This window comes from Erpetoichthys calabaricus, chromosome 5, assembly GCF_900747795.2.
Source record: "Erpetoichthys calabaricus chromosome 5, fErpCal1.3, whole genome shotgun sequence".
NCBI classification, from domain to species: Eukaryota; Metazoa; Chordata; class Cladistia; order Polypteriformes; family Polypteridae; genus Erpetoichthys; species Erpetoichthys calabaricus.
This window is the reverse complement of record NC_041398.2, coordinates 32,869,913-32,892,425: the sequence shown is the minus strand read 5'-3', so window position 1 is coordinate 32,892,425 and position 22,513 is coordinate 32,869,913. Positions and strand designations below refer to the sequence as shown.

At 41.6% G+C, this 22,513-nt stretch overlaps 1 protein-coding gene and 1 gene segment (V, D, J or C); one reads left to right on the top strand and one right to left on the bottom strand.

Annotated features, from left to right (window-relative positions):
* The window catches only part of LOC114652597 (uncharacterized), a 67,875-nt gene extending 54,303 nt beyond the window's left edge, over nt 1–13,572 (top strand). The window contains exons 6-7 of the mRNA XM_051928522.1: nt 13,203–13,337; nt 13,509–13,572. Coding sequence (XP_051784482.1) covers nt 13,203–13,337; nt 13,509–13,572 — 199 coding nt within the window. The remainder of the gene's footprint in view (nt 1–13,202; nt 13,338–13,508) is intronic.
* LOC127527771 (immunoglobulin kappa variable 6D-21-like) lies at nt 2,441–3,048 on the bottom strand. The segment is given in 2 exon segments: nt 2,441–2,824; nt 2,932–3,048. Coding segments are annotated over 2 exon segments (357 nt in total).
* Nucleotides 13,573–22,513: the final 8,941 nt, after the last annotated feature.

The window sequence follows — 22,513 nt, the reverse complement described above, 5'->3', positions numbered from 1 at the left end:
AGTGACACTCTGTTCATGCGTCCTGTCAATCACATCTCCAGTTGGGTTTCTTTCTCATGGAAACGTCCACGTGCAACATCAGGAGGGATAGGTCTGGTCTTCTGAGCTCTTAACCCTGAATTAATTCTCAAAGTACTGATTTAAAAGGTCAGTTTGCTGCAGGTGGAAACAAGTGCCAGTAACATCTACAGGTATATAAGATAAAGGAAAAGCAAAACTAATATAGGCTTTCATGCAAAGATTACTGGTTTAGTTTTAACTGAGCTAGAACATTTTGAATTGCTTCCATTATTTTTGAAAGCTCAAAATTTGTACTAACACTTGAATACATTTCTTTGCATGGTCAGATGTTTTATGTCATGTATCATGGTAACCTTAACTATACTGCAACATAATTACAGGATTAAGATTCAATATGTAGATTTTTTCAAGTAAATAAAGAAGAAATTTTGAGGTAAAGGTGGTTTATACTCACTAACTCTGGCATTTGGAGATTGGTAACGTGTTGCATGTTGATTAGAGCATGCAAGTAAGAATTTTACCAAAATTCTGTAGCTGTGTAGAGAAGGGCAACCAAGTACAGGACTTAAGGACATGTCCTATTGTGAAAGGTTCTGAGAATTAAACCCTTTTTTTATCTCAGGCAGAAATGACTGCATGGGGACGTAATCAAGGCCTTGGAAATTTTCAAAGAGATCATTAAAGTAGATCCAGTGCTTAATTGTTTAAATTAAATGACAGAATGTGAACTTGAGGGCACTATTGGAAAATTCAGAGAAATGCATTTAGGACTGAAGGCTTGAAGCACTTCTTTATTCAAAAAATTGCAGTAACCTGGAACAAACTTGAGAAACATGTAGTTGAAGAAAAACCTTGGCAACTTTTAACACTTTGAACATGAGATACAAGACGTATCTAATTGGGCCTGTCAAAACATAAGAGAGAACTTGTACTTCAGTATACAGTCATTTGCTGGTGAGCTTTGCTCCCGCATCTCAGTTACGTACCATAGTGCTGCCAACTGGATATCCATAGAATTTAATTTTCTTTGTTGTCAACAGCTTATGGAACATAGTGTTATAAATAGAAAACAACAACAACATTTATTTTTATAGCATGTTTTCATACAAATGATGTAGCTCAAAGTGTTTTACAAGATGAAGAAAGAAAAAGAAAAATATAAAATAAGATTAGGCAATACTAAGTAACAAAGAATAAAGTAAAGTCCGATGGCCAGGGAGGACAGAAAAAAACAAAAAAAAAAACTCCACAGGGCTGGAGAAAAAAAAAAAAAAACAAAATCAACAGGGGTTCTGAGGCCACGAGACCACCCAGCCCCCTCTAGGCATTCTACGTAACATAAATGGTCTCAATCAGTCCTCATGGCTTTCAGGCTTCACGTGGAAGAATTAGATGATGACGGTCATGTGGTCATCTGGCTTTCAATCCATCAATATAGGGACTGCATGGTGTCCTGATCAGGTGGCGGTGGCGGCGCAGATCGCCACCACAGAATACCGAAAAAAGAACAGCAGAGAAAGTAGACAGTTCATAGTAATGTTGTTGCGAAAAACATATAAAGCTGCATTTCTTCATTACTAAGTGTTCGACTTGTCCCAACTGTCAGGACAGCAGTATTTGAACATTCTGTTGCCCACTTACTGCAAACAGTCACCAACTACCAAATGTGTTGTGTACAACACGAATGGACAGTGCAAAGAAACCCATTATATTTGGGGCACTTTGCTTCTAAGTTGGAACTCTACGTGGTGGCATGGGCCTAGTTCTCTCATTGAAATGTAGACATTTAGTTATGTTGCTGGTGAAGAAAGTAATTAACAGTTAAAAAAATGTTGATTTTAATATAATTCTTTGATAGAGTTCATTATTTATCATAAACGCAATGACCTATACTACAAAGTCCTGGTAGTTTTTATCACTCTTTAATTAATATTGTTTTTATCAGTATGCTGCTGCTGGAGTATATGAATTTCCCCTTGGGGATTAATAAAGTCTATCTATCTATCTATCTATCTATCTATCTATCTATCTATCTATCTATCTATCTATCTATCTATCTATCTATCTATCTATCTATCTATCTATCTATCTATCTATCTATCTATCTATCTATCTATCTATCTATCTATCTATCTATCTATCTATCTATCTATCTATCTATCTATCTATCTATCTATCTATCTATCTATCTATCTATCTATCTATCTATCTATCTATCTATCTATAAAAAGTCAGGACTTTTATTTGCCATTAGCTCCTCTAAACTTAATCATAACCCACTTGAATGGCTAAGAAAAGACCTGCAGTCAGTGCATGCTAAATTACAAACCAGAATAACAGACATTATCCACTGATTGACTTCTCACTGCAGTTCTTGGCCTACTTTTAATTCTGGAGCTCACTTCTCTGTCGGTCTCTTTTTCTGCAGTTCCTCTCTCTGCACCTGTGTCATGCCCTGCACTTCTGAATCAGAGAGGTTTTTGTTCGACTGTTGATCACTGTGTGTCAGAGCCCCAAGGCTGGTGACAGTAATAGACTCCTGCATCCTCAGTCTGCATATCACTGATGGTCAAAGTGAAGTCGGTCCCTGATCCACTTCCAGTGAAACGTGCTGGGATTCCAGAGACACGGCTGTTTGCATTATAGATCAGAAGTTTAGGCCTTTCATCAGGTCTCATCAGGTACCAATGCAGGTAGTTGTTGCTTATAGAGCTTTGGGCTTTGCACTTGATTGAGACACTTTGTCCTGCTAGGAAAGTCTGAACCTGTGGTGTCTGAGTCAGAATATTCTGTCCACTAGAATCTGAAAAGAAATTGTTCATTGATTATTAAAGTGTCTTGAAAAATATGTAATGGAAAAAACACATTGTTACACAGAAGCAGTTTGTAAGGTTAGAGCGTTATTCTTACAGTGAACAAAGACCAGCGCAACGCACATCAGCAGACAGTGGGAGGCCATTCTGTAAGTGAATCACTAGAGACTGAAGTCAACTGTCGTTTAAAACAAGCAGAGAGAGCAGTGAAGCGGGTCAGCTATGCAAACGAGTGTCCTGGATGTAAATTTATCTCAGTCACATAATAAAAATTGTGAACATAGCCCTTCATTGGTTCAAAATAAGTTCAAAATGTGTACACAGGAAAAGCCATTCAGGGTTTTCTTAAAGGGACACACCTTTAAGAATGTGCTTTTCAACTTCACCCCAAACACTCTAATAAAAAGTGAAATAAAAAAAACAAAACAAATGCCAGTAATGGTCTGGCACCCTGTGCAGGACTGAATTCTGACTGTCAGAGAGAAAAAATAATAAAAGAAGAAGTTTGCCACTTTATATAATGAACTTAAATTACATATAAAGATGACACCACACTAATAAGTCATGGGCATTTGTAAGGGTGACAAAATAAATTAAAGAAAGACAAAATTGTAACAGTGATAGCACAAAGTAATATGCAAAAAAATCTTAAACCCACTTTATCAATTTCTGGGTTGTGAGCAGGATGCTTTGTTAAGATTCTATATGCTATTTTATTGTAATAACAAACACTAAAGGAAATTATTTGTAACCTAACATGGTGCTCCATGGTGATTTTATGTTGGCTCATTGGAGAGGTATAGCAGAAAAAGAGACAGAAAATCAACCCTCCTGTTTATGATTTATATGGGTGCCAAGTGTCCAAATGCTTCACAGTTCTGGATATTGCACAGTATTACCTGTTCAAGACAACAAGGCATTCCTTCAAGTGGTGCAGTGTCTTATAATGAAAAATGCAATGTGTAATAGTAAGCCCTAATTCATTAAAAAAAATGAATGATCTAATGTTTATGAGGCATTCATCTTTACAATTCTCTTTACAATTGTTGTGTTCAGTCCTGTAACTGGATGTATCCTAAATTACTTTCTTTCAAATAAGAGTAACTAAAATTATATTAATATTATTATTATTGAAGGATTAAAGTAACATACGGTAATATTTTTTAAAGCATTTTACCTCTTTAATTCAAGCAAAAATAAAATCCAAGCTGGCATAAATAAATACCATTTAATTTAAAAAGCTTCAGTGTAATAGTGCTATATCGAGGCCTGTAAAATGCAAATATAAATAGTACATTTCAGAAAAACAGTACAATATTCAGCAGTGCTATGCTGTTATTTCAAACAATTAATTTTATGGTATTGCTGTGGCTAATATTCATACGTCACAACTCCAGAGACCTGAGTGCAATCTTAAACCTGCCTGTGTGGAGCCTGCACATTCCCCCACTGTCTGTGTTGTGATTTCTGAGTACTCAGATTCCCTCTCATCTCCTAAAAATTTACCAGGTGGATGGAGTAACTTACACCTGTCCTATAATCATTAGCATTTGTTTTTTTTACCCATTAAGGACTGTGAAGGAAATTTATCATTGCCCACTTGCCCTATGTTATGTTTCTCATATACAGTATACAAACAAAAGAACAGCCAGGTCATTGGCTTACATATACCCAAACTCCACTTCAGCAAACATGTTTTCTTTACTAAAGTACAAATGTTTCCAATATTATAATTTGAGCACAAAGACTTCCAAAATACTAGATGTTTTTCAAAATACAGGCAGGTCAGGAAAACAGCCCAGCATTACATATTGTAAATAACAAAGTCCAGATGGTCAATATAGCTAAAGTATCCAGGATGTAAACTTCTCTCAAGATTATTCACACCGTTGTCCAGCAGGCTGACACATTTCAGGACTCTTCACCTTCACCAGTGCCAGAAAAACTGGAAACTATAAAGAGAAATAAATTTCACATCTCATTAAGACATTACACAAGCCATATGAATACATTCTCTGAAAGGGATATTCACATTAAAACCTGACCAAAACGTACAAGATTTTGGAAAACCTCTCAGCAAAGGGTCTTAATGAGATAAATACAACATATTCAGATGGCAGTCAGTCAACCATCAACTGTTCAAAAGTCAAATTTATCTTCAGATTAATGTTTATACTACCTCATATGCAGAACAGGACAGAATTTCATGTGAAATGAGTCTCATTCTTGGATTAAAGCAGAGACCCTTTAAACTCAGCCAACATTATTAACAATAATGATATATAAAGTGCTTAAAGCTATTGATTTCCATCCATCCATCCATTATCCAACCCGCTGAATCCGAACACAGGGTCACGCGGGTCTGCTGGAGCCAATCCCAGCCAACACAGGGCATGAACCAATCCCGGGCAGGGTGCCAACCCACCGCAGGACACACACAAACACACCAAGAACACACTAGGGCCAATTTAGAATCGCCAATCCACCTAACCTGCATGTCTTTGGACTGTGGGAGGAAACCGGAGCGCCCGGAGGAAAACCACGCAGACACGGGGAGAACATGCAAACTCCATGCAGGGAGGACCCGGGAAGCGAACCCAGGTCCCCAGGTCTCCCAACTGCGAGGCAGCAACGCCACTGTGCCGCCCCACTATTCATTTCCTCATTGTTATAATTAAAGTACATACCCCAATACCACGCAGCAATGTTTTTCTCCTTCCCACAGAGATGGCCGAATTTCTTCTCTCAGCCAATTCCTCCCCCACAACATATATATTTTCGAAGATCTGCCCTTCAAAATGATTCCTAGGCCTCTTGGATCTTCAATAATCGCTATGTATGCTATAGATATTGAAAACAGTAAAGTGGGAAAAAAGAATCCTGTTTTTTGTACAGCATCAAAACAGCAAAAATAGAAATATTCCATAACATTTTTTGCTTTGTGTACCTGACACATTCACTGACACTTTTATAGTGCTTAGAAGTTTATTCCAACACCTATGGATATAAGAATAACATTCAAATTCTCATTTTGGTAAAAATGTTTGTTGAGTTGGACAGCTTAATCTGGTGTGACAGCATAATTAATTCCCCTGGTGTAAAAATTCTGAAAGAGAAATGTCTGACCTTTGTTTTGAGGGGTAGAACACAAATACTGAATGAAGGATGATGAAGTTGTAGCTAGCTGAATCAAAGTAGCAGAAAATGGACAAAAATGAGGCAGAGTTTAAAGGGTTAAAAAGCACAGATCTTGATTTTTGATATCTTATCTAATTATCACCTCAGTCCTAACTTCTCCTTTCTTTGTAATGTGCTTGTGAAGACGAGACTTGTAGTTGCTGTCTCATCTAGACTCAGAATGAAGTCTTTTTAATCTGGTGTTTGAGCTACCCATAGAGCTGAGCCAGCCTTAGTCAGGGTTATGGCAGTCTAATTACTGTGCTTGACCTCTGCTTTGACACAGTTAAGCATTGAATTTTATTGTGTCACTTCAGAGATGTTGGAATTTCTAGTACTGCACTAAAATGGTTCACCTCATAACTTATCACACTGGGAGGAAAGAATACGTTACCTTTGGAAATGTAAGTCAAAACATCCTCAGCGATGAGTACTTTTTCTAGTTCTTTTCTTGGCTTACATGTTATCCTTATAGGTAAGATTTGACAATGGCGCCACATGTCTTTTCATTGATTTGCCAAAGACACACAGATTTGTCTAAAGACCCCTCCTAATGGCCATTTTAGATTAGACCAGCAAATACATGAATGATTGCAAGTGCTGGATAAGGAAAATGTACTAGTAACTAAACAGTTGTAAATCAGAATCAGAAACCATCAGATCTAGAAAATCAGAACCCATTATTGTGGGCATTTCATGCCAGATTAACAAAACTGGTTTCATTTGTACTACGGCAAATGGTCAGATGATTCTTTTGTCCTCCTTGATTACCAGTTTAGGAGTCAGATGCTATGGTCTTTTTATCACCTCAGGCATACGTCCAAACTTACAGTAGATTATCTTTGGGGTGGCACAGTGGCAGCGCTGCTGCCTCACAGTAAGGACACCTTGGTTTGCTTCCTGGGTCCTCCCTGCTTGGAGTTTGCATGTTCTCCTCGTGTCTGCATGGGTTTCCTCCTGGTGCTCTGGTTTCCTCCCACAGTCCAAAGACATGCAGGTTAGGTGCATTGGCAATTCTACATTGTCCCTATTGTGTGCTTGGTGGGTGTGTGCGCCCTGTGGGGGGCTGGTGCCCTGCCCAGGGTTTTCCTTCCTGCCTTGTTCCCCTGTGTTTACTGGGGTTGGCTCCAGCAGACCCCCGTGACCCTGTAGTTAGGATATAGCGGGTTGGATAATGGATGGATTATCTTTGTTGATAGATGCTAGAGGCTGTTGAGCTGGTCATGATGTTATATTACTTGGTCTCCCACAAAAGATCATCCAAAAACTACATTATGTCCAAATTAATGCTGAACATGTTCTTACCAAAACACAAAAGTATTCCTGTTGTAATGATGCAAACAACACAAGACGAAGAGTTGGGGTTCAAGGCAGTGGCCTCATTTAATTGCAGGTGCAGAAATAAATCAATGGGAATCGTCAGGACCATCAAGGTCCGAGTTTTTTAATTCTTATTATCATGAATGTACTTTTGATGAACAAATCCCTTCTCCATCAGTCACAGGTTTTGAAATGAATGCCAAATTCTGGTCTGTCTGCTTTTTATGTAGATAGTTGATAGGATGGAAGTCACTTCAAATTCAACAGAACAAAAAACGTCACAGTTCTTCCTTGAAATAGTCCTCTGTACTATAAGTAAAGGGAGAACAGGTGTCAACAACTGCATCACCATGTTCTCCCTTTCCCTGGTTTCTGCAATAGGAATACCTTAAAGACTCTCCCTTGGCATGCATGTCTGACTTCACAAGACCCTGGTTCTTTTTTCTTTACATTTGTTGGCTGCTAAGGAGCAGATTCAATATGGAATTCTGCTACTGCCGTTGCACTCACATATCTTCAGGACTTACTCACTCTATTCACTACTGTTGATACTGCAGTCTGCTTCCTATAATGGTTTCACTGTCCCACAAACATACCTCTTGTGGCAGGCGGCTGGCGTCCATACCCAGCCGGGACGCCCCTGTACACTATATTCAGAGGGAGCAGCCCTGGACAGTGCAATACCTCCCCCTGGATGCTAGATGGCTGCCCCCCCTGGGGTGGAGCAGTGCCTCAGGTTCCTGCAGGGCTCCCTAGGAATTGAAGTTGGGTGCAGCCCTGTTAGGTCCCGCAGGCACCGCCAGGGGGTACTGTGTTTGGGACTCCTGAGCCTGTGTGGGCAGCATATTCATCACACCCGGAAGTGCAGCCGGAACTCGGTGATCAAGCGCCTGGAGCACTTCCGGGTGGACTATAAAAGGAGCCAATGACTACCACTCAGCGGCCAGAGTCAGGTGGAGGAGGACAAGGTTGCCTGGGAGGAGTGGTGGTGCCAGTGAGAGAAGAAGAGTGCTTGGTGTGACTGTGTATTGCCTGTGGGTCACGGGGAAGACGTGCGCTCACAGTCGAAGAAAATAAAAAGTATTTGTTAATTTTACACGTGCCTGCCTCCTGTCTCCAGTCTGTGCCGGGTCGGGCGCCATATAGAGCTACTATTACACTCTACATTGACCGACCAAGCTTTAGGATCTATTGGCCCACGTTTATGGAGCAAACTTCCACAGTTTGTTTGAAAATCATCATCATACGCTGTTTTCAGACAAAGGCCATCTTTTTTGCTATTTGTGATTCATAAGGGTTATTTAATTTCCCGAATTTTAACATATGATCCTTATTTTAGTAGGTTTTATTTCTTTTATGTTAATTATAACTGTGTAAAGTGCTTAGACATGACATTGTTTATACTGTGTGATATATACACTAAATAAAAAATGCAAATAAATACATTAATGTTTCCTAAATTACATTCTACTCTTGACTTTGAGGCTCATCTCTTCTTCTGCACTGCTCTGCTGATTTAGTCAGTTCCCCTTTCTGGAGCTGTTTGATGCTCTGTTGCAGCTGAATCACTGAACCTCAAAGGTTTTTTATTATAGAGTATTTATCACTATGTGCTTGGACTCCAAGGCTGGTGACAGTAATGGAGTTCTGTGAAACTCTGATGATGAAAGTGAAGTCTGTCTCTGAGCCACTTCCCGTAAAATGCATTACACAGGCAAGCTTGCTTGCTTGCATGATAGACCAGACGTTTAGGATTTTCACCAAGTATCTGCAGGTACCAGTACACGTAGTTGCCAGCTTTGGGCTTTGCACTTGATTGAGACTTTTTGTCTTAATGGATCAGTCTGAATCTTTGGAGTCTGGGTCAGAAAATTCTTTCCATTGAAAAACACAATATTGATCAGTTACAAAACAGGCTGTAATGTGTCTTAGTGTATTATTAACATCGCAAAAACACATTGGTACACAAAGGCATTTACAGTGTTAGTCATTGTTACGGTGAGCAACCCGATGGCTGAGGTCAACAGCCACCTTAAAACAAGCACAATCTTTTATTAAGAATTCTGACTATCACATAGGGAGAGCAAGATAGGAATCCAGTGCTTTACATACAATACATGAGACTCCCTTCAGCCCAAAGACACTAATAAAATAAAAAAAATTAATCCAATTAACTAGCATTCTGTGTTAATTACTGCCATGCTGGGATAGGCTGTCTCCCAGTGCAAACCTAAACTGGATTAGGTGGGGTTGTGTTATGTTGATAGACCATGTTATTTTAGGTTACATTTCTATAATTCAGATTATGTTATATTGTATTTTATTTTTCTTTCTGTCAAATATGTTGCAACAACTTATAAAAGTCGAGTGTATTCTCTCAGGCAGAACCAAATCGCTATATTCACAATTTCAGTTATTGCCATAAGGTGACAGTGCAAAGTTAAAATGAAAGTTTAAAGTCTAAAAAGAAAATGAAAAATATAAAAAGAAACAGGTGCAAATAATTCATCACCCCAATTTCTATTTATCTTCTAAATACATTTTACTTTACTAACCTTAGCTTGAGGATCGAAAGGGTTTATTTTTATCCATCCATCCATCCATCCTCTTCCGCTTATCCGAAGTCGGGTCGCGGGGGCAGCAGCTTGAGCAGAGATACCCAGACTTCCCTCTCCCCGGCCACTTCTTCTAGTTCTTCCGGGAGAATCCCGAGGCGTTCCCAGGCCAGCCAGGAGACATAGTCTTTGTGAAAATCCCATTGGGATTAATAATCTATCTATCTATCTATCTATCTATCTATCTATCTATCTATCTATCTATCTATCTATCTATCTATCTATCTATCTATCTATCTATCTATCTATCTATCTATCTATCTATCTATCTATCTATCTATCTATCTATCTATCTATCTATCTATCTATCTATCTATCTATCTATCTATCTATCTAGTCCCTCCAGCATGTCCTGGGTCTTCCCCAGGGCCTCCTCCCGGTTGGACGTGCCCAGAACACCTCACCAGGGAGGCGTCCAGGAGGCATCCTGATCAGATGCCTGAGCCACCTCATCTGACTCCTCTCGATGCAGAGCAGCAGCGGCTCTACTCTGAGCCCCTCCCGGATGACTGAGCTTCTCACCCTATCTTTAAGGGAGAGCCCAGACACCCTGCGGAGGAAACTCATTTCAGCCGCTTGTATTCGCGATCTCGTTCTTTCGGTCACTACCCATAGCTCATCACCATAGGTGAGGGTAGGAACATAGATCGACTGGTAAATTGAGAGCTTCGCCTTGCGGCTCAGCTCCTTTTTCACCACGACAGACCGATGCGGAGCCCACATCACTGCGGATGCCGCACCGATCCACCTGTCGATCTCACGCTCCATTCTTCCCTGACTCGTGAACAAGACCCCGAGATACTTGAACTCCTCCACTTGAGGCAGGATCTCGCTTCCAACCCTGAGAGGGCACTCCACCCTTTTCCGGCTGAGGACCATGGTCTCGGATTTGGAGGTGCTGATTCCCATCCCAGCCACTTTACACTCAGCTGCGAACCAATCCAGAGAGAGCTGAAGATCACGGCCTGCTGAAGCAAACAGGACAACATCATCTGCAAAAAGCAGTGACCCAATCCTGAGTCCACCAAACCGGACCCCCTCAACACCCTGGCTGCACCTAGAAATTCTGTCCTTAAAAGTTATGAACAGAATCAGTGACAAAGGGTAGCCCTGGTGGAGTCCAACTCTCACTGGAAACGGGTTCGACTTACTGCCGGCAATGCGGACCAAGCTCTGACACCGGTTGTACAGGGACCGAACAGCCCTTATCAGGGGGTCCGGTACCCCATACTCCTGGAGCACCCCCCACAGGATTCCCCGAGGGACACGGTCGAACGCCGACCTGACAGAGAGACCCCAGACAGTTTGTATTGCAAACATCATCTCCAGTACCATTGCTCTGAGTTCTGGCACCCCCCAGGGCTGGTGGTGGGTGTCATCATCAATAGACATGAGTCAGCTTACAGAATGGAAATGCAACAATTGGTGGACTAGGGCAAGTGCAACAATTTGTCTCTTAATGTGGACAAGATGAAAGAAATAGTTTCTGACTTCAGGAAGGCTCATGCCGATGATACCCTACTGCACATTGAGGGTTCTGAGGTAGAACTGGTCAAGAGCACCAAATTTCTTGATGTGCACCTAACAGATAATCTTACTTGGTCAACACACCAACTCCATTCCCATGAAGGCACAGCTGAGTCTCCACCTCACCCCATTCTCACCACATTCTGCAAAGGCTGCATCAAGAGTTGTCTAACCAGCAACATCTCTGCCAGTTTTGAGAACTAAAGTGTCTCTGACCGTAAGGTCCTACAACGGATGGTGCACAATGCAGAAAAGATCATTGGGTCCTCTCTGCTCCCCATTGACTACATCTTTGTAAAGTGTTGCATCCAGAAATCTTATAGCATTGTGAAGGACCACTACAACCCCTCCTATGGTCTGTTTGTCCCACTTCCATCTGGCAGAAGGTACTGTAGCATTCAAACCAGTTCTACCAGGTACTAAACCGCTTCTGCCCCTTGGCTGTCCAGACTATGAACTCTGTGCTTCCCCCTCTCCTCAGATGTGTCCCTAGTAGCAAATTTAAATGTAGTATATTTGTTACACTTGTCACTATTGTTTTTATAATTAGTTTTATTGTTATTATACTTTCTATTTCAAATTATTACTGTCTATTCATTTATATATTACTTATTTAATGATTTATTTCTTGTGGTATAGAGTAATTCTTTACCCATCTTGCACTTGTCCTGTGTTTGTATATATATATATATATATATATATATATATATATATATACACACATACACAAACACACACATACACACAATGATATATTCATATTCATATAGCAGTTTATTACAGGTAATCTTTGACATGCTTTCCTTTGCTTAGATGTTATTCTTTTTTACTTCAATGTGTTGTTTTCTTTCATTTTTTTGACTCTACTTCTATTTATTCTATTGTAAACTTTATGTACTCAGTTCATTTTCAACTTTATGTCTTCTAATGCTCAAGCTTTTCTCACCAGTTAGAAGGTCTCACTACTTGACTTTTTTTTTTTTTTTTAAAAAGCTCATTGATTCCACTGCAATGCTGCCACCTAGTGTCCCAAATCATACAACATCCAAAGTACCAGTCTTGTGAAAAGGGCAGATAAGTCAATAAATGATTATATTTATTGTCATGTGTACAGAATGCAGTGAAGTTATAACTTGCAAGGCCATATTCATTGCTAGCAGGGTCTTTGCCCTCTGTGCTTAATTAGGCAACAGAGACTCTTCGATTTCCAGCATAGCTTTTTTTCTTCAAATTAATAATGAATAAAGGTCCACTTCTCCTAATGATTTATCTTGCAAATCATAGCAATAAAACTGTTTTACAACACCTGATGAAAATATAGTTTTGGAGACATGCACCCCATGGGTGGCACACTAAAATGCTAAAGGCATTCTTCCTCATATCACTTTATGATAGGAAATTTTGTTAGGATTTCCCAATTTTAACTAAAATATAGAGAATCAAATAGTTGGTCACTTCTTATCTTCATGTTTTGTTTCCTTATCTGTTCATTTTTTCTCTTTATTTCTTGTTGCATACATATTTACCTTTACTTTTACTACATACAGCATTTACTTTTACTTTGTGTATATTTGGAATTGTTAATAGTATCCGTGCCTCTCATAGTTTAATGTTTACTTAGTTTTTTGTCTACTCTTATATAAGACATCTATAGACTTGCTCCAAATGATATTTCATTGTACTGTACAGAGACAATAAACGTATCTTGCTCTCTTGCTTTTGCTCTTAGGCAGTACGATTCGCTCCAGAATATCTTGATAGTCTTGAGGTTTCATTGTTCCCTGATCAGACTCAAAGCACCCCATGTCAGACGCAGCAAAGCAGCACCAAAATATAACTGGGCCTCCTCCATGTTTCACACCAGGTATGGTGTTCTTTCCTTTGAAAGCTTTTTTTTTCATAATGTGGACATAGAGTTGATGTGACCTGCCAAAAAGCTCCAGTTTTGTCTTATATGTCCAAAGGACACATTCTCCCAGAAACATTTTGCAGAAGCAAATTACAGTCTGGCTTTTTTATATTTTTCTTTCTACAGTGGAGTCCTCCTGAGTCTTCTTCCCTTGAGCCCACTGCCACTCAAAAAGCAGAGGATGGTGTGATCAGACATTGATGCACCTTGACTCTAGAGTTGTTTGTATCTCTTTAGAAGTTATCCTTGGCTTTTTGTCTACCATTGTTACTATCTTTCTGACCATTCAGGGGTTGATTTTACCCTTGCAGATGTATCCAGGGAGGTTGGCTATAGTCCCACGGACCTTAAACTTGTCAATAATATTTGCAACTGTTGTCACAGGAATATCCCCAAAGGAATGACGGGACATATCAAACTCTGAAAGTTCAGAAATCTGGAAATCAAGAGATATCAGAACAGACTCAAAACAAAGTGAGGCTTAGACATGCTGTCAAGCAGAAACTTCCACTAATTATTGGGATGCGTAACAAAGAAGAACAAATCATCAGACATGACAGACTCGTTTATCCAGCCTCTCTGTTGTGGATGCACTGATTGGACAAGTCTTGCCTAACTTGATGCATGGCTCTCCTTGACCTACTATGTCATTAGTATTTGTAGACACTGCAGACAAATGATAATAATGTCAGGATTTGTGGAGGGATTTTTTGGCACAAACAGGGTCATCTTATTAAAATGAAGCAACATCTGATGGTAAAACAAATACAAAATAAATATGAAATATGAATAGTGTTTTTCTAATCAAATACAACCAATCATGGCCATCATTCACTCTTCTTAGTCTAGCACTTAATTCCAGCGGAATAATGATGCATTTACACAAGGCAAGGTTCCATAAAGAATGGTTCAAAGATCAGATGGGAGAACTTACTTTTACCCTGTGGTCTGCCTAGTAAACAAATCCCAGTCCAATTGAGTCAGGAATTAGACATTGATAGATAGATAGATAGATAGATAGATAGATAGATAGATAGATAGATAGATAGATAGATAGATAGATAGATAGATAGATAGATAGATAGATAGATAGATAGATAGATAGATAGATAGATAGATACTTTATTAATCCCAAGGGGAAATTCACATACTCCAGCAGCAGCATACTGATACAATAAATAATATTAAATTAAAGAGTAATAAAAATGCAGGTGTAACAGACAATAACTTTGAATAATGTTAATGTTTAACCCCCCCCCCCCCCCCCGGGTGGAATTGAAGAGTCGCATAGTTTGGAACGATCTCCTCAGTCTGTCAGTGGAGCAGGACGGTGACAGCAGTCTGTCGCTGAAGCTGCTCTTCTGTCTGGAGATGATACTGTTCAGTGGATGCAGTGGATTCTTCATAACTGACAGGAGCCTGCTGAGCGCCCGTCGCTCCGCCACAGTTATCAAACTGTCCAGCTCCATGCCTATCTGTTATCTATAGTTATCTGTAGAATTCCCATGGGGTCACAGTCATCTGGCGTAACAGGTTAAGAGGCAGACAAGTGGGCCAGCAAGGCGTGGGCTCAAATCCCACAAGAGATAGGCAATGTGTGGGCCAGAGTGCCTATCTCCTCCTTTGTGGGAGCGGAGTGGTGGCTCTGAGGCTAAGGATCTGTGCTGGTATCCAGAAGGTTGCCGATTCAAATCCCTGTCACTGCCAAAAGAGATCCTACTCTGCTGGGCCCTTGAGCAAGACCCTTAACCTGTAATTGCTCCAGGGGTGCTGTACAATGGCTGACCCTGTGCTCTGACCCCAAGGGGTATGCGAAAACTAACAAATTCCTAATACAAGAAATTGTATAAGGCGAAATAAAGAACAAAAAAAAAATAATAATAATCCCCTTTGACCTAAAGTAAATTCTGAAAAAAGGTCAGCCAAACCAGAAAAGAAAGTGAAGTCATGGTCAAATCATTTTAATGGCCCGACTGCATGGATTCCACACACTAAATCTCAGTTCCTTTTGATTTATAAATCACTCCTTTAAAATCACAGCCACTTTATATAGTTGGAATAACATTTAACAACGATATGCAGTCGATGTGTTCCAAAATACACTCTCATTGCAGGTCATGGCCTCACTCTGAGACTCACCTCTTTCTAGGTCTATTTTTCGACAGTGTTCTGCTGATTTAGTCAGTTCGCCTCTCTGCACCTGTGTGACACCCTGCTGTGGCTGCACTTCTCAACTGGAGCAGTTTTTGATTGAATGTTTATCACTGTGTGACAGAATCCCTAGGCTTGTGACAGTCATAGACACCTGTGTTTGGATCTCACTGATGGTCAAAGCGAAGTCAGTCCCTGATCCACTTCCAGTGAACAGTGTTGGAATCCCAGAGGTACGGTTATTTGCATTATATATCAGAGGTTTAGGTTTTTCACCAGGTCTCTGCAGGTACCAGTCAGAACATTCTGTCCACTGGAATCTGAAAAGAAATTGTTCATTTATTACTAAACAGACTGTTAAAAAAATACATTTCCCTCCTTGAGATATGAACATGATAAAAACACATTGTCACACACAGACATTTGTAAAGTGTACTGTATATTGTTAATCATAGAGTACTGCCATGCACACCAGCAACATCTGGGAAGCCATTGTCTCAAGGATTTGTCAGTGAATTAAGTCAACTGTCATTTAAACCAAGCAAAGAAAGCAGCAAAGCAAGTCCGCTATGCAAATAAACTTCCTGAATGCAAATGACATTCGGGCATGTAGTAAGAACGGTGAACGGAAACATTTATTGGTTCAAAATAAGTTCAAACCATCTGCACAGATGAGGTCTTTCAAGGTTTTGAACGGAGTGCAAGACAGAACTATAATATATATCAAGAGTGTTTTAAGAAAAACAGTTAATCTACAAAAGACTGACACCCGCTGCAGGGTTCAATACAAAAGCATATTAATTGCATAGATCACATCTCATAACTAAAAGCAAAGCAAATGTATTGTATTTCGCTTAGCAGCAGCTCCATGCATATTGCACTTCTGTTTGAGACCACGTGTCAATCAGGTCAAAACTGAATGTGATCAAATGACCAATCGGTATCAAAATGTGACGCAATAAAAGCATGGCAGAATTAAATGACCACTTGGTTATGTATTGCTTTTCAATGTAGTTAAACAAATTGGATTGCATTTAATTTTGGCAGGAAAAATCTTCCATACTATTGTGACGTCCCGTCGAATAAACACGCTCAGGAGCTGCTTGTCTGGGGGAGTCTTTCAAATGCTGACTGGCTTTTTATTGAATATGCCATGATATAAACGGTGCCCTACCACCTCCCATTGTCTGGGTCATCGGGACATGTCCAAAATAACAAAGATAATTCAACTTCGTCCTATCTACCTCTTCAACTGTTCGCTCCCTTTACCACTTGATGCTGTCTTCCTTTTGCTCCAGCAACATCTACCACTTCCGACCACCACCTCCCCTTTCCTTCACGCACCGTTAATTAACCCTGATCCCTGTCACTCAGCACTCTCTCTAGGGAGGTGCCCCAAGCCCTTACAAAAAGTGTTCCCCCAAGACTCCACCCCAACACTGCTTCTACTCCCTACAGCCCATGCAATGGCAAGACACGTCACACTGCTCCCTCTTCAGCTCCTCATCCCACATAATCATGCAGATGTCTTGGCAGCTGTCTTCGCCGGCATGGGCATCTGTTAGTGGAGTCAGGCCGGGCAAGTGGTGTAACATCTGAGTCAGGATTTGTGGAAGGTGTCGTGGCAGTCATAGGTGAGGGTTGTGAAGGAGCACAACCCTGGCAGCTGGTCAGACGGTCCTGATGCAAAAACACTCTCCTGCCCGGAGGTGGTAACTGGACCCAGTAAACAACCTCCCCCACCTGACAGGATCCCACCCAAGGACTGTCCAGCTTTGTAGAGCATCCCTTCTGTCTTTTTGGCCCAAACACCCAAACTTGATCGCCTGCTTGAAAAGGCTGCCCCCGGACCCAAATGTCATAGTGCTACTTCTGTTTCTCTGCTGCTACTCTTACTTGGCCCCTTACAAACTTATGTGCCACCTCAAACTCCAGCCATTTGCCCAAGCAATCATGCAAAAACAGGTGTTGCATGCTTCCCAAGACCCAGTTCCATCAAATCTGACAATCTTTAACACGGTCCCACCCATCCGTTATGTCTTTATTCCAGCACTCACATGCACCGCCTTCCTATCTGTCCGCAGCCACTTGTTCTCCTCCATGCAGCATAACAGTTCTGTTTAGCCACGGCGCCCTTCGCTCAATCCTTCAGCCAACACGTTTATTGCCTCTCCATCTACTTGTGCCAACAACTGCCCTGCTCCATAATCCTCTGTCCATCCATACGTATTTACTAAATACTCCTTTCACTCCATCCGGCCTCCCATTGAGCGTCTTCCATAAAAGTGGGTCGATCTGCACGCTCAACAGCATTCAGCCTCATAAATGCAAACTGCTCCAAAGGAGGCTCTATGTTGCCCTCATGCTTCACGCAGGCTGAAAACCTGCCCTCCTCCATGAATGCTAACTCATATGTGGCGTGAACGCTTCTTTTAATACACTCTCACTCGGACTTTGACTGCTGCTTCGCTTCATCTCCATACTGTCACGACTCCGTTTGTCTAATAACCAAATCCCACTTCTGATCACCAATGTGACGTCCCTTTGAATAAACACACTCAGGAGCCACTTGTCCTGGGGAGTCTTCCAAATGCCGACTGGCATTTTATTGAATATGCCGCGATATAAACGGTGCCCTACCACCACCCGTTGTCTGGGACCCGGGGACACCTCCAAAATAACAAAGATAATTCACCTTCGTCCTATCTACCTCTTTAACTGTTTGCTCTAGTGATGGGCCGCTCGATACTGAGGTTTTGACACCGTGTCGAGCTTTCGAAGCACTGGTGCTTGAAGCACCGCTTTGAGGCTTGTTTCAAATGTGCCCGTCATGTGATTTTGAGGCACGCTAGCGTAATGACATCATTGATATCTGCACAGTCAGCAACCGATTTGGTCACTCACTCGTCTGCTGATCTTCTTTGGCTCAAAGCGTAAAAGCAGTTGACCCTGCTGCATCGGTAAGGTGTGCTGACGCGAGTTCAAATCCTAATTACGGCTCGCTTATGGTCCTTAGTCCTATTAATAAATGAAATATCTCAATACTTGATCGATTAATAACATCTGTGATTTAAGGATTTCACCTTTTCTTTTTCAAATGTGCTTACCTATATCATGGCAAAGTACAGGGATAAACCTTTATTTTCTGTCTACTCCGTTTTAATTAAGTCAGACCAAAGAAAACATTTAAGGCTATTAAATATGATCTCAAGAAAAGATGAGGGTTAATTATAATACTAATAACAGGAGCGACTGCGGTGGGTTGGCACCCTGCCCAGGATTGTTTCCTGCCTTGTGCCCTGTGTTGGCTGGGATTGGCTCCAGCAGACCCCCGTGACCCTGTGTTCGGATTCAGTGGGTTGGAAAATGGATGGATGGATGGATTATAATGATACAGTGCAAAAGTAAATATTCATTGAAAGAACCGGGGATGCAAGAGTGAGGCATCTTATTTTGTTTAACTCTTGCTATCGTATAATGCATTCTGCCTGTCGGCGTTAATTATATATATTGTCACAGCTGGCTGAGGCTACGGGGGTGCGAGTAGCTCCAACCAAGGGGGTACAAAAACCTCGGAGGGGGTGCCGAAGGAGTAGGCCCCGGGGTGCTGGTAGGAGGGGGGAGCGCTGCCTGTGTAAGGCACGACAGGACGCCAGGTGGTGGTGTCCAGGCAGCGTCTCTGCCCCTGTTTCTGCACTTTGTTTTGCAGGAGCGGATCCTGGAGCTTCAGGAGTAGGACCCACTTCAAGGATGAGCTGCCCTTGCGGGATGAGCCCCTCCGCCCAACGGGTCTTCACTGGCGGTGGGGCACTGTCGCAGGTGGCTGGGGGGGCAACCTAGCCAGGACGCCCCAGAGGACCAGAGGAGGGCTTACGCCTCCCTCAGACCACGTGGGGGCGACCACCCTGGTTACTATGGGGACCACAGGTACAGAGCTTTGAAGCTCAACCCTGTAGGGGCCCGTGGTCACCGCCAGGTGGTGCCCCAATGCCTTGGGAGCCCTGGACCTCAACACTTCCACCACACCTGGAAGTGTTGCGGGGGAGAGGATTAGGGGCACCTGGAGTGCTTCCTGGTGTAGAGCCGGTACTTCCGCCATACTGGGGAGTGCCGGAGGAATCTCATTGGAGGACACCTGGAGCACGTCCGGGTGTAGGTAAAAGGGGCTGCCTCCCTTCATTCAGCAACTTGAGTCGGGTGGAAGAAGGATGAGGTCTGGGAGGAGGCAAGGAGGCGGCCTGAAGAGAAAGAAAGGCATTGTTGTTGGCCAGGACTTTGGGGTATTGGGGTTTGTGTGCACTTTATTGTATATAATGGACGGTGTAAATAAATGTGTGTTGGGTGACTTCAATGTGTCCGCCTGTCTGTGTTACCACAATATATATATATATTTTAGACATCAGACACTAGAAGCCTCTGACGAACCCTTCTCCTTGTTGCCAGTCTGTAGCAGCGAAAAAGTAAAAGCAATAAGAGTTTTAACAGACGTCATTGAAGTGGATCATGAGTTTGTGTAACATTAATGAAAATGGCCAGGAGGTGCCACTAGAGAGGTGAGTGTTGTGGACACTTTTTGTGACTGAAGACAGAGAAGAAAATTAAAATTAGTAAAAACCTTTTATTGATACATACCAGGCAAGGGTAAAATGACAGAGAAATACAGTCCTAGGACACCACACTTCATCTGCCTCGAGCGCAGATATCCTTGCTCTTTTATAGCTTTCTAGTCTCCTGATCGTTGACCACGTAAGCAATAAAAATAGCGTCCTGACTCATTTTGTATTATTCCAATTGGTAAAGTCTTTACCCTAAAGGTATATTTTCTTGTCACACACATCATTGAAAGAAAACTTCCAGAAAGTATATATGCTTTTTGTCACGTACGCAAAACACAAACAAGTTTGATCATTCTGTCCTATTTTCTGTACTTACACACATACATTTTGTTCAATTACATCATTTTATGTTTTTACACTCCTCCCTTTTTGAACAAAATGATGTGGGCAGTAGAATTAAATTGAAATGGTTGATGAAGGGGAAGGGGGGGGGGAAAGGGGATGGGGAGGAGAAAATGGAAGAAGCTATACGAGACATGTGCTCCTCATGTAGCATATATGCCCTTTCCATAGAGGCGGTAAAGTACTTAGATATTATATAGCGAAACAAAGGAATAATACAACAACCACCCAGGAGGAGGAGGCAAAATGCCACAACCAAAGAAATGAAAACAGATCTTATCCATTGTCCCCAGGATCCGAAGGAGGATGTAAACCACTGATCCCAGGGATTTGTAATGCCAGAATTAGTGGTAAGTTCATTAGAGAGAGCAGTGAGGCCTGCCAATGCACGAGTTATTGATCCATCTGGCGCGGTATTATTAGGAATATATGTACAACAAGCATCGCCAAACATAGCACAGACGCCTCCCTTTTCCGCAAGTAACATGTCCAAGGCTAGACGATTTTGCCAAGTCATCAGAGAAGTACGGTCAAGCTGTTCATGTATGCCTTCAATAGCGTCTTTGGTGAAGTTAAGGAAACGTTGTTGGTTATAATAAAGGTAATTAATCCAGTCAACATTCTTATTAATAGTAATTTGGGGTATAATAGATTCAAAACCGGCAGCAACTTGATCCCTAGCTTTAAATCTGTCTGGGACACCCCTGGGGACTCCAATAGCATCTATGTATACTCCAGGGCCATGTAAGGAGATATTAGTAGGCATATGGAAAAGGGAGCGGGTATGTCGGAAATAAAAAGGAGGGGTGGAATAATATGGGGAGTGAGAGGGAGGTAAGGATAGAAGTCTAAAAGGCATTACTAATTGGACTGGAGCACAGGTACCAGACCAGTTAGGGGGAAGGGTGGCAAATAATTTGGACCTACGGCACATCCACCAAATATCTGATCTAGGAGTGGTTTGGGAGAGGAGAAAGGAAGACAGAACGGTGTTCAGAGAAAAGTTGACCTGAAAAGTTTGAGAACAGAAAGAAAATGGTAATTCTCCTACCCATGTCGTTCCATTAGATTTGAAACATCTATAATTTCCTTCGTGAGTTTGAAACATAGGGGTAGTCATGTGATGGGTGGGGGGAAAAAGAATAGATAGATTAGAACACTTTGAACCAGAGAGGGGTTTCTTGGAAGTAGTGAATAAGTACAGAAGGCAGGGCAACCCCGCGGGGTCAGAAACGTTAGATAATGGGAAAGGGACTGTAGCTAAATGGGAACGGGCTGCAGCGCACGCGTAACAATGAGAACGATTAACTTGCTTAGCTGAATGGAGAACCCACTGCAACCATCTATTCTGATCCCCATAACCAGTTTCTACTGAAAAAGTGCTTGTTAAAGTGGTTAGATTTAACACGCGAACTATAGGGGCCGAATCGTCAGGTAAAGGAATGGTGGTGGGGGTGGAGGTTTCAAAGGAAACGTTGGAGGGCGAAAGAAGGGGGTCCTGTACTCTAATATTAAATTTTCCTAAGGGGTCAGTTCCTGAGACATAAGCCCCAAGAATATAAGTGCCAGCATCATGAACAGTAGGGTTTTTAAGCGTAATAATTAGAGGGTTACATTGATTCTCATCACATTTAGTAACAGCATGCCCCTTAATTATAGAGAATCGGGTCTTCAAGCTGTATTGCAGGCTTTTATAAGGAGAATATCCCCAGTCATCTGACCCTGTATTTGCAAAGACTAAACCCCACCGACTGCACCAGTCTTCGTAATCCGTAGGAGCTGAAACACAAACATATTTATCAGACCAGGTCCATTGTTCTTGTCGTCCGACTCCACAGTCCACAATTGAGCAGAAATCAATTTGCACTGAAGTGGTGAGTCCCTGTGTGACTGTGATATTCGGGTATCTCTGATTCTGGTTCTGTTTTACCTTATAAAGATAAAGATCACCACCCATCCTTGGGTAGCCCGAGAGGGTGCGGGTAACAGTCAACAGAAAAAGTATTTTTAAGATAGCCATTT